General features: G+C 43.5%; 1 protein-coding gene across 1 annotated transcript in view; it reads left to right on the top strand.

Annotated features, from left to right (window-relative positions):
- The window catches only part of SMAP2 (small ArfGAP2), a 130,340-nt gene that overhangs the window by 47,723 nt on the left and 67,122 nt on the right, over positions 1–15,495 (top strand). Inside the window, exons 2-7 of the mRNA XM_078681104.1 lie at positions 5,478–5,611; positions 6,121–6,206; positions 7,665–7,743; positions 9,333–9,413; positions 9,565–9,646; positions 11,866–11,975. Of these exons, the coding sequence (XP_078537230.1) occupies positions 5,478–5,611; positions 6,121–6,206; positions 7,665–7,743; positions 9,333–9,413; positions 9,565–9,646; positions 11,866–11,975 (572 nt within the window). The remainder of the gene's footprint in view (positions 1–5,477; positions 5,612–6,120; positions 6,207–7,664; positions 7,744–9,332; positions 9,414–9,564; positions 9,647–11,865; positions 11,976–15,495) is intronic.

Here is a 15,495-nt window from a genome sequence, read left to right as displayed (position 1 = left end):
GCCCGTGTCGCCTCAGACACTGACAGAAGGTGTCTCTTCACCGCCCCGCGCCTCAAAACTAATCTCGGAGATGACGCAGTTTCGCACGGCCTGGGTGATTACTGTTGCCAATTACAGGACAGGCCCTTGTCATCTAAAAGAGGTGCACATTCGTCCGTCATGCAAGGAAGCGAGATGCCAGGACGAGAAGACACGCAGAGGGCTAAGTGAGGTGCTGCGATTAGTCCTGAGCCCCTCGGCCCCCAGTATGACAGTCCGTCAGCACTAGTTCACTCACCGCTACTTTTCAGCAGAACGCGGCTCGGTGCTCAATCCGCCTATAGGCAGCACAGGCACCCACCCCCAGCAGTGCAACTCCTTTATGGGCATCAATCAATCACAGGAGGCCAATCCAGACACACTTTGTTCCTATGTTGGACCCCTTGATATCAGCGTAGATTGCAGGTCCTTCGCACCGGCACTGCCTCCACAGCCAGGCCGGATTCCTTCGTGACCTGTGCCCCCGAGGGTATGCAGCGCTCCTCTGCAGGTACTCCGCCGCGAAAGTTACCGGAGAGCAGGTTTGGCAGCAGGGGGAGGGGCGAGAGGAGGGGGCGAGTGCAAGAGTTTCACTTGCGAGAGCGAGCCGCATAACGCGCCGCGTGGTCCCGCGAGTGAATCTCCTGACGTGCACGCGTTGCCATTAAAGGCAATGGAATGCATGCACGTGCTTGGCTGAAAAGCCTAAGCGATCGGAAAAGGTCTTTTTTCTTTGCAACGCAGGCGCGATGCGAAGCGATGGCAAGACCTAAAAAGGCTCTGTTGTTCCCACGGTCTTCTAGAAGTGGGGAGTCACTAACTGCTTTTCAAGAGAGCGGGAACAGATTGGAAACCAACTGAAGAGTAGCTAGATTGATCCTTCCGAATTTCAAGAGCAGCCAGCCACTGGAACACCTCAACACTAATGGAATTTATTCACTCCAACCTTGGTGGGTTCGTGGACACACAACTGCGGGTGCCATGTTTTTTTCCCTTCCCAGGCACGGTCCTAAATTACTGCAAGTAAAGGTACCGTGAAAAAAAAAAATCTATCTATCTCAATCAGAGGGAGTGAATAAAGATCTTACCTGCCTAAAATATCCGAGTCCGCGTCTCTGTTCACCAGCAAGGAGCGTGGAGATTCAGAGGGTCTGCTTGAAGGAAAAAAAAAAAATAGAGGGAGCAGATGGTCTGCTGAAGGGGTTGCCTGGCAACGATGTAATCCGCCAAGCAGATCCTGCTAAGTTATAGGAGCGCCATATTGGAGAACATTATTGTATGCCAGGGTGGGTCACTGTACCTTGCTTTGGACTCCAAGGGCATGTTCCAGGTAGCGGGATCTGGTCACAGCATCTGGGGACTTCAGAGTAAGAAAGCGGCAAAAACACTCGAAAGATGGAACTTTCCCTGTCCGCTTTCTATCGCTACAACAGCCAGCCAATGGGAGTCCTCGGCAGGACTTATGAAAAAGCCCAGCGAAAGACCATCATTTTGAAGCACACACCAGACACCCGGCACTGAAGAAGGCAAACCGCCGAAACACGTCTGCCAGGGACAGAGAACTGTGTGCACATCGCGCTATTTATGCTGTATCTTGGTGGCATTAAATTAATGTTGAGCAACCCCAGCATGTGTCGGACCCGTTCTTAACCAGGGCGGGATTGGAGGAATATATATATATATATATATATATATATATATATATATATATATATATATATATATATATATATATATATATATATATATATATATATATATATATTCAGTGATAATTAAGGATGATGTGATGAACTCAGCAAGTTTGGGAAACAGTGCAGTAGGGGAAGGCCGTGCCAAAAAGAAAAGGGCAAAGTCGGATGTATACAATACATCACGGAGTCAGATCGACAGAGTAAAACCTGCCACTGTCGCACTAGGCAATTACAGGGGCAGGCACTCTTTACTAGAGTTCAAAGCGTATCCTAGAATTAAAATGCCAACATTAATTTACAGAGACTTTGAAAAAGAGGTTGTTCTGAAGAAGAAAAAAACCCATCCGACTTTGCCCTTTTCTTTTTGGCAAGGCCTTCCCCTACTGCACTGTTTCCCTTGCTGAGTTCATCACAGCATCCTTAATTATCACTGAATATAATATTTGAATGTCGGTGTCCGTCTGCAACAGGAAACACATGAATAGGACATGCAGTTTGTGTTTTTTTAGATTTGTCAGCAAGAGCTAGTCCCCGACCTCATTGATCTGATAAAACCTTTTTAAATAATGCTGTGTTTGTTCAAGATGGCCTCTATTTGGATTTGCTGCCTACAGAGAGTACTCAAGATGCCATGTAGCAGTAGCCTGAGCTGCTGCTTTCCACAGTTTGTCAATTTCTTTATAATGGATGGTATTGTAATCCTGTTGTTTTCCTTTTGGAGGGTTTTGGGGTCAAATATGCATCTCCTAACCTATATTGTATATTTAATCTTTTTTTCACGCTTTCATGCATATTTATGTAATTGTAAATGCCTATTTTGATTATCTTGAGCTAAAAAGCCGGCCCAGTTACCATGATTATGCGTAAGTACTTTATCTTTTTTAGGTCTGGCATTAGCTAAGACCTTTGATTTTAGCCTTAGCCGATGTATCTGGTCAATGCCGTACCAACCGCAGTCTACTCTGATTCAGGTAAATCATGCCTTTATCTCAACCCCAACTCTTTCCCCAGAACGACACCAGACCGAGTCAAAATGATTTGAGACCTTTGGGAAGTGGATGCCCTCCGATCGGTCAGTGCCAGCTGCTCCCTAGGAAGGTATACCCTTGCTGTGTTGGGCATGCTTGGTGAGATCTTACCACGCCAAATAATTTTAAGCCAATGTGGCTCAAACCATCCAAAATGGGCAGGACACCGCAAAAGTACATTATCCCACTATTAATTGCTTGGGCAGAGCAGTTGGAACCAGTGTTGTGCTTCGCCGACATGCTTGGATGTGAATTACTGGCTTCTCTGGAGATGTGCGAGGCTCTTTTATGGACATGCCGTTTGATAAGTCACCACTGTTTGGCAAGAAGGTGATTCATTGCTGGAATATTTAAAATAAGACTTGCTATGGTTCTTTCTTTAATCTTTTCTACCCCACGAGATAGTATCCTCATCAGTTTTGTCCCTATCAAGGAATTGCTATCCCCACAGCCCATAACTGGCACCCCAGTCCTTCCAGGGTGAGGGTTGGGATCAAGCAGGTAACGTCCAGTCCATGATGCACAGCAAACTTTGCATTCCCCCACCCCTCTGACATCGACATCACTGCTAGGTTGGGGAGGTTATCTGGGAGAGATGGAGATCAGAGGAATCTTTATTTTTTTTTTTTTTGGCAGGGCGCTGCCTTAATATGGTTATTGCCCATTTACCTGGCGCAGAAGGGCTTTCTGCATCCATCAAAGGGGGACTGGTTTAGGTTCTCACAGACAACACCACGCCATCTGGTAGTACAACAAGCAGGGTGTAGTGAGGTTCTCGGCTCATGTGTCAGGAGATGCTTCCCTTCTGGAGCTGGATGGGGTGATGGGGCCATTACCTGGTCGTGAACCACTTGGCGGGCTCAGTCGACAGCACCTGGCGGATCATGAGTGATAATTACATGCTGAGGTGCTACAAGGTATGCATTCAGTCGTGAGAAACCTGGCTAGATATTATCACCACAGACGAGAACACACAATATCTAAACATATGCATGTTGGAGTTTCCAAAAAGGTTCTCTCTCTGAGACACATTTGGGATAGAGAACGGGAAGGGACTCCTATACGCCCTTCTGCTACTACCTCTCCTGCCCAGAGTTCTGAAGAATATCTTTAATGACAGGGCCCAAGTCATCTTAGTGGCTTTGGATTGGGCAAGGAGAGCGTGGTATCCAGAACTTCTGGGCATTAGAATCTGCCCTCTAATCAAGCTACCACTAAGGGAAGGCCTATTGCAGCGGCAGGGCAGGGTCTTGCACACAAACTTGAGCAGCAGGAATTGATGACATTCGATCTTCTTGCCGGGGTTGTGGATGGTATCCTGGATGCAAAGTGTCCCTCTACTAAGTCTGTATACACCCAGCACTGGGACAAGTTGGTAGCCTGGTGTGGCGCTCTGAATACTGATTCGTTTCAGGCAAAATGTCTCATGTCCTATTGTTTGTTGTATCTTTGACGAAGAAAAGACTAAATGTGGGCACTGTTGATATCATCTGTTGGCTCTTTCAGCCTCTTTAGGTTTATTGGACTTACTGTTCCTACTGTGGACCAAGGCTACCTTCTTGCGTAAAGTGATTACGGCTTTTCACGTTGAGCTTTTTATCACTTTTTTAATGTTCTTACCACACCTCATCTCTCGAAAGAGGATGAGAGACTGGACCATCTTGACCATTAATGAGCTTTTGAGTTTCCATATCGATTGCACTAAAGAACATCAGGTCGATGCTCTGCTCTTTGTAGGATTCTATGGGGCAAGGAAGGGGAATGCATCAGAGAAAAGGACTTTGTTGAAGTTGATGGTCCTCTGCATCTGCTACGCATTGGCCAAGAAGCAGCTTCTAGAACGACCGATGGCCCATTTCACAAAGAGCATGATTGCAACTACTGTGCTTGCACTCCGAGCACCTGTCCTTTGCATCTGTGAAGTTGCTACTTGTGCGTCAGTACACACGTTCACGAAGTGCTACTGCCTTGTCAGCCAGGCCCGAAGAGAAGAGAATTTCGTTTGCTTAGTCCTGCAGGACTTTATCTGAGCCATTCCACAGACCCATCGCCTTGGGAGGTACTGCTTTGGTGTCTGTTCTAAAGGTGAGGAATACAAGGTTGGAATAATCTCTCAGGTGAACAAGTTACTGACCTTTGGTAATGCTCTTTCTGGTAGATACTCTACCTAAGCAGAGGTTCCTCACTGCCCTCCCTCCTCCCCGTTCTCAGGATTTGTCTTCTTCCCAATCTAAAAGGTCCTAATCTAGAAAGCTCCACACTGGTATAGCTAATTATTATTGAGCCCATGTCTGAGGGTGTGGACAGGGTTAAGATAAATGTACTACACAGTTTGTCATTTCCAAGGCAGAAGCATTATTGTTCTGTCTTTCGGATCCAGTCTGGTGCTTGTGGATATTCAAAAGTTGAGGAATTTGTATCCACCAGAAAGTGCATTACCGAAGGTAAGTAACTTGCTATTCACTGAAATGGCCTATATTTGCACAACATAACTTGGAGCACATTTTGCCTCAGGATGTCCAATTGTTTACAAGTTAATCAGTAAAACAGTTCTTGAAACAATACATTCTTAAACAATTAATTCTGTAGTCTGCAAATTCTTACAGTCCGCCTAAATTGATTAGCAGCTAAACTTGCAGATTGGTGTTTTCAAACATGCAAATTCATTGGTTGTTTACTGTTTGCATTTCTTATCTGTGACATGTAGTCCTCATTTGCTGTGTGCATTTTTCTTCAGGGCCAAGATGGGCATCTTGGAACATTGGGGTCTTTGTCTGCATTCGATGTGCTGGAATCCACCGGAATCTGGGGGTCCACATATCCAGGGTGAAGTCTGTCAACCTCGACCAGTGGACACAAGAACAGATAACGGTGAGCACGGGACCAATTGCTTTCACTGTTTAACCAGTCTCACTACTTTCGATCATATACACCTTGTCACGCTTTTTTAAACTCGTGGATCTTATTGTGTACATGTTATTTGGTTTGTCTCTTGCTAATTGTGGAGATGTATGGCATGATTTACAATCCTATTTCCCCCCTTGTTTCTTACTCTTGTCTGGGCAAACCTCCTGTCTCCTTGTTTCGTTACGCACCACAATTTAAGTTCCAATACAGCCTGGTTAACCAACACTTTGAAAATCTTTCATTCTATATTACTGGATGCTTGCAATGTATATACTGCATAAAAAGTGACTTTGTTCAACAGTGGGTGTAAAATGTTCATTTAATGTGTCTGATCATGGGATTTCAACATGTTTGATTGTGGAAAAGAGCAGAGTTCACTCTAATCTAAAGGGACACTTCAGGGCAGTTGGGCTTTTAAGTAACATATCCAGGTCGTTATGTGCAAGTGTTTGTAACATAAATCTCTTCATCAGTGCATGCAAGAAATGGGCAACAGAAAAGCCAACAGACTATATGAAGCTTATCTGCCGGAGAGCTTCAGGCGACCACAGACGGACCAGCATCCTTTTGATTTGTTTGATCTATTTGTACATTATGTTTTAGGTGTTCAATATGTCTACATTGGGACAAGAAGCACTGGTATTTGGGAGAGCAATCTCTGTTCTGAACATCTGTCAAGTCGCCCACCTCTTGCTAGGCTGCTTAAGTAGCCCAGAGCACTTTGTATTTCTTTTTGTTTTTTAGTCCATATATGAAACACAAAAAGAAAATGCATGTAGAGTACTTTGGTTACAATGTGAGGACATATTGGACGCAGGCCACCTTGTTACTTTCATAACTACTTTTTTGTTATACTTGCTGAGGGAGGGGGTGGGAGGCTAAAAAATAAAATGTGAATTGAGGTGATCTTTGTGCTTAAAGCTGCAGATGACTACAAAAAACTGTCCACATAAAATAATAAAATACAGGTATAGTCTTGCATAAACTTTACTTTATGGTCATTACCGATCAATGCATGTGGGTCTGTGCCCTCAAAGGTTCACAGGGCACCTTTACATTGGTGCATGTAATAGAATAAAATGATGTTGGTTTGGAGGTGGTTGGGAATTGACAAGATGGTGGGGCGGAGTAATGAACGGAAACCATGATTAATGCGGATGCCAAAGGTAATCCAAGATGGAGTAGTTTTACAAAGTGAATTGAATGCATCATGCTTTGATTTCAGATGAGTGTTAGCACTTGACAAGGAAACTGGGGAGCAGGTAGGAAGGGTTTAAATTGACCCTCAATTGAGGGCGAAGTCTAGCAACGCGAAAGTCAAGCTTTCTGATTGCGGAAACCCCACAACCTTATAAGGCTGAACCTCACAGCCATGCTCTGACACCTAACCAAAGTTTATATGAACACTACTTCTGTGAAGCACCTATGAGAGACCAGCACCCATGTGTTCCCAGCACCTTGAAAGTTGAGGCAGTCCGTTAAAGACGTGAAAAGTGTCCCTTGCTGGCCTGATTATCAGGGAACTGCAAAACCTCAATCCTTTGAGTACATTTCTGGATCCCTTCGGTATTGGTCCCCCCTTTGTACTTCAAAATGTCAGTGCACCCCACAAAAAATTTAAAGCACTCATGCCATCTTCTACCTTTAGCATCTTTTTTTTTTTTTATACTTCACACACTGTGTAAAGTACACATGAAGATTCAGTATTGCATGTATTTCTGTGATCAGGCCCCTCGTATAGAGCTATCCAGTCAGTCTTCGGGTTCATTCCCCTTGGCCTGGAAAGGGAGCTAATTGTTCCTCGTATCCCCTCGCATGGTTAGTTTGTGTGAACCTCGGTTAAATTGTATGCATCATTTGTTATCTTAGGATATAGTAATTCAACATGGGATATTTCTAGGTCTTGCTTTTAACTTGGTTTGTTCTTCTGACTTGTTCGAATCCATTCTTGTCTTCTTTTGCCATTCTGTGATGGCTTCCAGTCTGTCGTGGTTTAACCTTAAACATGCACTCTCAGATCAGTTGAATCATTCATCCGAGAGAAATATGAGAAGAAGAAATACCTGGATAGAAGTGTGGACATAAACGCTTATCGGGTGAGTGTTGCTGGAGCTGCAGTCTTCTGGTTGCTTTACTACAAATCCTGGTTTCACACTGCATCTGACCTCCATACATCCCTCTAAACCCTTCCAACTACTAGCATCTGGCCTCTTTTTTGCACTTTGGCACCTCCATTGCACAAGTATCATAATACTGCATCATAGTATACTCGGTCACTCAGCTGCCTCCTCTGCCATGTGCTTTGTTCCGACGAAAAGAGTAGTTAACAAGCTTCAGCAATGTGAAGAGGAGCTGGAGCAGGTGGATGGCATTTCATCTAAAATGGAAAAGTACCATTTACCTGTTGGCATGATGTTAGCTATATAGCTGAATTTGTTGGGGTGTGGCTTTGAAGAGACTGTTTAATGCGCATGGAGACTTTGGAGGCTTTGAAACAATATATTTAAATGACGTAGATGGGCAATATATTTGAGTGATGAAAGAATGGACATCAGAACGGTGACCCCATTAAAAAGACAGTATGAGCATGTTTATGAGTCGGTCTGGTGGCACGGGAATCTAACTCATCCCCTAAAGGAACGTGTGTTTGGCTGAGTGGTCACGGGTTGAAATCCCTGCAGGTCCACTGTATCATTTTCCAAGGTCGATAAACGTTGTTTGATGTTATGTTAGTGAGGAGAAACTGGCTTCACACTGGAGCAGGAATGTTCAAGGTTTTACTCGATTGGGATTGTTATTTTGGGACTATGACTGCTGTTTGGTTTTTTGGCTAAAGATGAGTTGAGAGGCATGTGGTTGTTGACAAGTTCAGAACTCCTTCACCCCTGGGAGTTTACTGCAGCTGGTTTTGCAGCGATTGTAAGGAAGAATTAAACATCCTGTTGAGGTAAAAACAAGTTTTACAAAGCAATGGAGGTGATCTTTGATTGCTGTTCATATAAACTTGACTTTACAGAAGTAACCGAGGCCAGTATCTTGGTCTTCTTTAACTGAAAAGATTTAATAAAAACAACCTCCTCCAGCTACTCAAACTCCTTCCGCGGCTCCTCTGCAATTTCTCTCCTCACTCTGTGCTTGTAATGTCAACCATCTCTGCTTCTCACAAACCTCGCGTGACCCTGTTTAATGCGCATGGAGACTTTGGAGGCTTTGAAACAATATATTTAAATGACGTGGATAGGCTATATATTTGAGTGATGAAAGAATGGACATCAGAACGGTGAACCCATTAAAAAGACAGTATGAGCATGTTTATGAGTCGGTCTTATTATCTGCTGCTCAGTCTAACCACTCTTCTGCTTATCTGCACTCTTTCAACACCCAGTCTCCTTCGGCTGTTCAGTATCCCCACGCTTTTGAACTAACTGCCACTCCAGGCCTTTATATCCCCTTCCCCAACACCTCCATGCATACATGGTCAGACCTGAACAGTGTGGAGAAGGTCCCGGTGCACTTGGTACACGCAAGTTCTCCTTCATTAATACACTTATTTCAGTGGCCAGTAGGAACGTCTCTCCACTCTCACATAGAACTTTAATTCCTGCCTCTGTGTTTTTTTAAATGATTGTTTTAAATCATACTTCATTTAATTCTTTTAAATTTTTTTTCCCTCCTCCCATCGTAGAAAGAGCAAACGGATTCACAGAGTGCCGAACCACCACCAGAGACCAGGAAGGCACCAGTAGTCTTTGAAAAAGTGAAAATGGTAATTGAATGTGAGCCTTTTGATGGGTGTCGTATACATGTAAGGACACTTTTTTAATTCGCATTGGTTTGTTTATAACTGCATTCCTTCAAAATGGGATTCTTGGAGTCTGAGAAAATGGTTCATCAGGCATGTTTGTGTTTTTCTCTAGACTCTTAAGAAGGAGGACCCTGCTCCATCCAAATCGGTTCCCCTCAAAGCAGCCCAACCAGTCATGGACTTGCTGGGTTTGGGTAAGTCGCCTGCTTTTTGTTACCGTTTGCCTGTGAACTACTTGACAAGTGCTGAAAGAACAACATTTGTAACTGATCTTAGAGGTGTGCTGTGTTGACCCGCATGGGTTTACTTTCAAGGAATGCTTTTCAGATTAAAGCACACCTGTGAAACAAAGCTTGTTTGAAGCCCTGCTACTCCAGTATTGAGTAAAATATCTAGTGTAATTGAAGGTACTTCTGAAGTAACCCTTTCTCAATCTGTTTGACCAATCAAGCTCTAGACTATGCATTTTTCTTTTTATTTTTGCAATTCTTTATTAGTAGCAAAATTATAGAAAATACAGCAGTAATACAGGTCGCCTGGGTAGAAGGGAGCTTTCGACGGGAACTATGAACATCAAGATGAACCAGAAAATGCATATGTAAGACCCAGTTCGGGAGGTCATGGGCCAGCCGGTCAAAACTGGGCCACAGCCACTGGGGCTGAGGTAATTTGCCTCTGCTGAGGTCTGTCTGACTTTACATACAGTGTGAAGTATAGCCCATTCAGCATTTAACTCTGTGGTAGTGATGGCTGGATGTCGCAGGCTTCTCGAGGAGGGAGAGTAGGAGTTCTCAAGTATACCACTAAAAATACACACCTCCTTTAAATAAAAGGTTGTTCAGCCTAGTTCTTGACTTCGTTACAAAAAGTATGTGACACATCCTCAAGGCTTTCCTCCATTGAGGATATGTTCCTTGCTTAAAATGGCTATCTCTTACTTCACAACTGGTCAAGATAAACCCACAAAAGCATGCCCCCTGCCTCTAGTTGGGTAGTAAGACGGGCATAATTTTAAGGCAGTTGGCCTTTTGCAACCCTGGGTCCTAGTGTCTCCAGAGCTACAAAACTGATGGTAGCTATATCCCAGGGTACGCTTGCAACAGGACCTTACTGCCCTTCGTTTTACCAGGGGAAGAGATACTGTACAGGAAGGGGTTCTTTTAACTCCTGAAGCAGCATAGTGGTCAAACCTACCTTGCAACAGGAGAGGAGAAGGGCAAAACTACCACCAAACGTGTAAGCAAGTCAAATTTCCCTTGCATCTTCCCCTGTTCCTTTGCATACCTCTAAGGATATGAAGAACGGAAGTATCTATGAAGTAAGGAGTTTAGAATTAAAAAAGATTAGAGTTATTTAAGAACGATCATGACATAACATCAAGTCGCAGACCCGGAAACATGGCGTGCCATAAGGCGAAAAATAGAGAAACAGACTCCGAAGTTGAGTTCTCATTAAGTAGCGCGACATCAAGGTGAATCAGTTGTCCGTAGATTACCGCGTCATCGAGGTATGGCACATGGAAATTGAATAACACAGAAGCTGTTGAAATCTACATCGTAGTGGTGATTGTGTTGAAAAATTATCCTTATACACCCTAGTCCTGAAGAGGCCCGATACCAATGGGGCTGAAACGCGTCGACCTTAGGATCTGAGGACGCCCTTGTAAATTTAAAGTGTTGTGTTAAAAGTTTGAAAGTACAAAAAACTTTGAGGTGGAGTAATGTACCTCCCAGTACTTTCTTATAGGGTGATCTTTTGTTAAAGGGAATGCTCTTTTTTTCTAAAAAAAAAAAATTGAAAGCATCCTGACCTATTAATAGGGTAATAGGGAACAGTAGAAATTTTGATTAGGTTTGAGTATTTTGTTTTTGTTGAAGAAAAGAAGATGTATTGTATATAAGAATATTTGATTGTATATATGCATACACAAAAAAGACACGTATATAAAAAGGTTTTGATTAAAAAAATCTTTTTCAAGACTTTTGTTTGAGCTACCCGTTGTCCATGATTTCAATTGATATTGGATTTGTCAAGAGAGTGAAGCTCGTGGGGAGGAATAATTTAAGTTTTCCTTCATTCTAGTATATAGTATATATTTGTCCCAAAGCATTGCTTGTATATAATATTGTTAATTTACCCTGATGCTGTTGGGTTATATGGGTTACCCCTTTGATATAGCGATAACCTCAAGTCGCAGCTTTCTTAACCAGTCAAAAGTGCCCTGCCTCTCAACACCCCAAAGTGGTAACCATTTTTATTGTACTCAACAGTCATTATGGTAAGTAAAAAATAAAAGAAAATGGTCCACTGTAAGGGTTACACAGATGGATGCTCAGTGCCCCTGAAATCCTTGGCGTCCCTTAATTGCCCTCTGCTGAGTATGTTTAACTTCTCCCTTTTCTTACTTCCCTAGACACACCGGTCAACAACAGCGTCCCAAATGGAAAGCCTAGCAACAAGCTGCAAAACGAATTGGATCTTTTTGGTCCTCCCTCATCAATCTCTTTCTCGGACTCTAGTAAGGTGGGGACTAGTATGGTAAATAATCGCAATTGTTGTAGCATGGTAAAACAGAGCCTTGGTTGCTTGCTTGTTGACGTCTTTGTAAGTTTCTCTCAACTTACTGTAATTCTCTTTGAGTTAGGTGCTTCTTTTTCGTAACCTGCAGAGGGCGGGAGTTATTGAGTCCTCCTTTGGGTTGGTGTCAGAGCAGTGACTGTTCTTTGCTCCGTGAGAATTTCTAACAAGGTTGTAGGAGTTTGAATGGTTGGGGGTGTGAATAGCGAGCAGGAATAATTTATCATAATAACTTTATGATCTGCCTGACTGGTCTACCTACTCATAATGGTTTGTCCTGGAAGAGAAACCTGGGGCCAGCAAGGCGATTGCATATCCGTATAAGACTTCCACCGCTGGATGTTGACTATCATGCCGCCTCACTGTTGTATTATTTACTCAACCTCTAAATCCGCTGCACCCCAAATAATGGCGTTTTTTCTCATTGTGTTTTTTCTTTTACCTCTTAATGTCATACATTGGTCTGCTCCATGTTTGTAAATGTAAAAATATTTGTCAAGACGCGAGACTCTGATTTCTTTAGCGGTATCACACTCCATTGTGTGATAATAGGAAACTACTACCTTAATCAGAATGGGATTTCATTAGTATCGTATCACATTCATCTCTTATCCTTTGTTTAATCGGTTAAGTTCATGAATTAATTTCTATTTTGCCACCCTTTTAACTGCAGAGGCCGTATTAGAGGGGGTCGTTGCAGCTCGAACAGAAATATGGCTATCAAAGACCTTAACTTCATGCCTAATATACCTGGTGCCTTTGGGTAAATAGCTTTAAAAAGGAAGAAGTTAATGACTAAATGAAGGTTCTGTGGCGTCCAGAGCTTGCTTGAATTATTTCATAGAAATATCCTCACACCTTTGTCTGTCTGTGTAGCCTTTGATTGCAGATCTGAAAATCTTTTACAACTTTGCTCTGAAAGTGCCATATATGGAATGCAGTGGAAACAAGCATTTGCAATGCAATAGGTCTCGCATTTATGAGAGTTGGAGCTATTGGCATCGTAAAAGACAATGTCTTTTATTTATGTGTTGTTTTCAAAACAGATAAATAAAAGGCATTGTCATTTACAATGCCAATAGCTTAAACTCTTGCAAATGCAAGACCTACTGCTTTGCAAATGGCAGCGCCCATGTTAAGAGAGATTGATTCAGAAAAGGGGGTGGTGATGAACAGAGTGCCTGAATTAGGCAGACCACTCTTACCCAGTCCAAAGATCAGGGCTTGATCCATCACCGTTTTTTAACTCACTGCACCATCCCAGCTCAGAACTTGGCTATATGCAAATTAGTCTGTTCCTGTCCCAGTGCATGATGGGAACAGGGCAAACCAAACTACCAAGCCAATTCTTATACTGGGAAGGAAACAAGCTTCCGGGGACCGGTTTCTGCCATTTCAGGCGTCGTCGGCCCAGCTTGCTTGAATCCTGATGGTGCAATGAGCAAGGGACTCACATCTGAGTATACCCTTCCACGCTTATGGTGGACAAATTGATTCAGAAAAGGGGGTGGTGATGAACAGAGTGCCTGAATTAAGCAGACCACTCTTACCCAGTCCAAAGATCAGGGCTTGATGGGAACAGGGCAAACCAAACTACCAAGCTTGGTAGTTTGGTCTGCCCTGTTCCCATGATGCACTGGGCCAGGGACAGACTAATTTGCATATAGCCAGGTTCTGAGCTGGGATGGGACAGTGAGCTAAATAACGGTGATGGATCAAGCCCTGATCTTTGGACTGGGTAAGAGTGGTCTGCTTAATTCAGACACTCTGTTCATCACCACCCCCTTTTCTGAATCATTTTGTCCACCATAAGCGTGGAAGGGTATACTCAGACATGAGTCCCTTGCTCACTGCTCCATCAGGATTCAAGCAAGCCGGGCCGACGACGCCTGAAATGGCAGAAACCGGTCCCCGGAAGCTTGTCTCCTTTCTGGTGAAGAATTGGCTTGGTAGTTTGGTCTGCCCTGTTCCCATGATGCACTGGGCCAGGGACAGACTAATTTGCATATAGCCAGGTTCTGAGCTGGGATGGGGCAGTGAGCTAAATAACGGTGATGGATCAAGCCCTGATCTTTGGACTGGGTAAGAGTGGTCTGCTTAATTCAGACACTCTGTTCATCACCACCCCCTTTTCTGAATCATGTTAAGAGAGAGCGTGTCCTGCCTGCAACAGCAGGCAGGACAAAGCTATTTGATAAAATAGTGCTCGGAGGCTGTAATTAAAGCCTACCGAGTAACACACCATGGGAGGTTACAAAATGAGACATGGCGGACAGTGGAGTGGGCGGAGCTTCAAGTCCCTACCCGAATACAGCATGCCTCGCAGAGCAGCTCATGCGATGCCCAGACTCGACCTAAAAAACTAGGAAAAATAAACATGTTTCTCCATGTTAGTGTAGTATTTTGACACATTCCCAGGTCTACCACTAATGGTAAATCTGGGAATGTTTCAGAATCCACAGCTCAACCCTTGGCTTGCCCCTTGTAACCCCTGGCACAGCCTTTGCGACCCCTGGCCTCAGAGGTGGCAAAATCAGTGTCAAGAACACTGGGGCAGGTCCTAATAATTCCTAATTTTCTGCCAGTTTTTTCATTCTAGTAATAGTGAAAAATACAGTATAATTCACTATTAGTGTAATAGAAAATGGAGCACACTTAGGATCTGTGGTGGTAGATGTATTAGGGGGAAATGGTTTTAAATGTATGTTGTATTCGTGCTTGCAGGTAAGAGTTTGTTTAAGTGAGAGAGAGCAAGGGTATGTGTGATCAAGTGCTTTGTTATGTGTAATCATGTGTGTGAATGTGAGTGAAAGTCTAGTGACAGGTAGGTAGTGAGAATGTGGCCCAGATTTTCTATTCTTTGACGCAAGGCAATGCAGAAACAAGGTTGATGTGTGGCCTTGCATCAAATCGAGAGAGAAAAATGCACCATATCTAATAAGATATGTCACATTTTTTCTCTCCCAATGCGCTGGCGCACTTTTGGCAGCCATGTGCCAACACACACACACACTCCTGGCTATAGTCCAAGGGTGTGTGTGTTCTTTGAAGCATAGGTTTTAAACTGCAGGGGGTCCCTTCCAGTACAAAAACTATGCTTTAAGACTTTTCCTACTTTGTATGTGTGCTGAATTGAGTAGCAAACATGCAAGATATGGAAAACATGAGGAGAATTTAAAAACCTTCCTCCTTGTTGCACCTGCCCCAAGGAGGAGTAAGATTTTGTCACAAATTCCAGTTTAACAATGTTTGTAGATAGGGATGTGCATCAAAACCCAAAGCAGTGCACAGCACAACTTTGCCTTATGTTTGGTTGTTAGGATCATGTGACCGGCCTTCCTCAAAGAAATCTGGGTTAGGGGGTCATATCATGTCACTTTCTGTGATGTCATTAATGTCAAAGTGTATGTGATGTTACTTCGCTGCCCAGGCATTTGGTGAACCGACGCCTTGGTTGATATTATAA

This window comes from Lissotriton helveticus, chromosome 3_1 (assembly GCF_964261635.1).
Source record: "Lissotriton helveticus chromosome 3_1, aLisHel1.1, whole genome shotgun sequence".
Lineage (NCBI taxonomy): Eukaryota > Metazoa > Chordata > Amphibia > Caudata > Salamandridae > Lissotriton > Lissotriton helveticus.
Note: the sequence above shows the minus strand (reverse complement) of the source record. Positions and strands in the feature narration are given on the sequence as shown.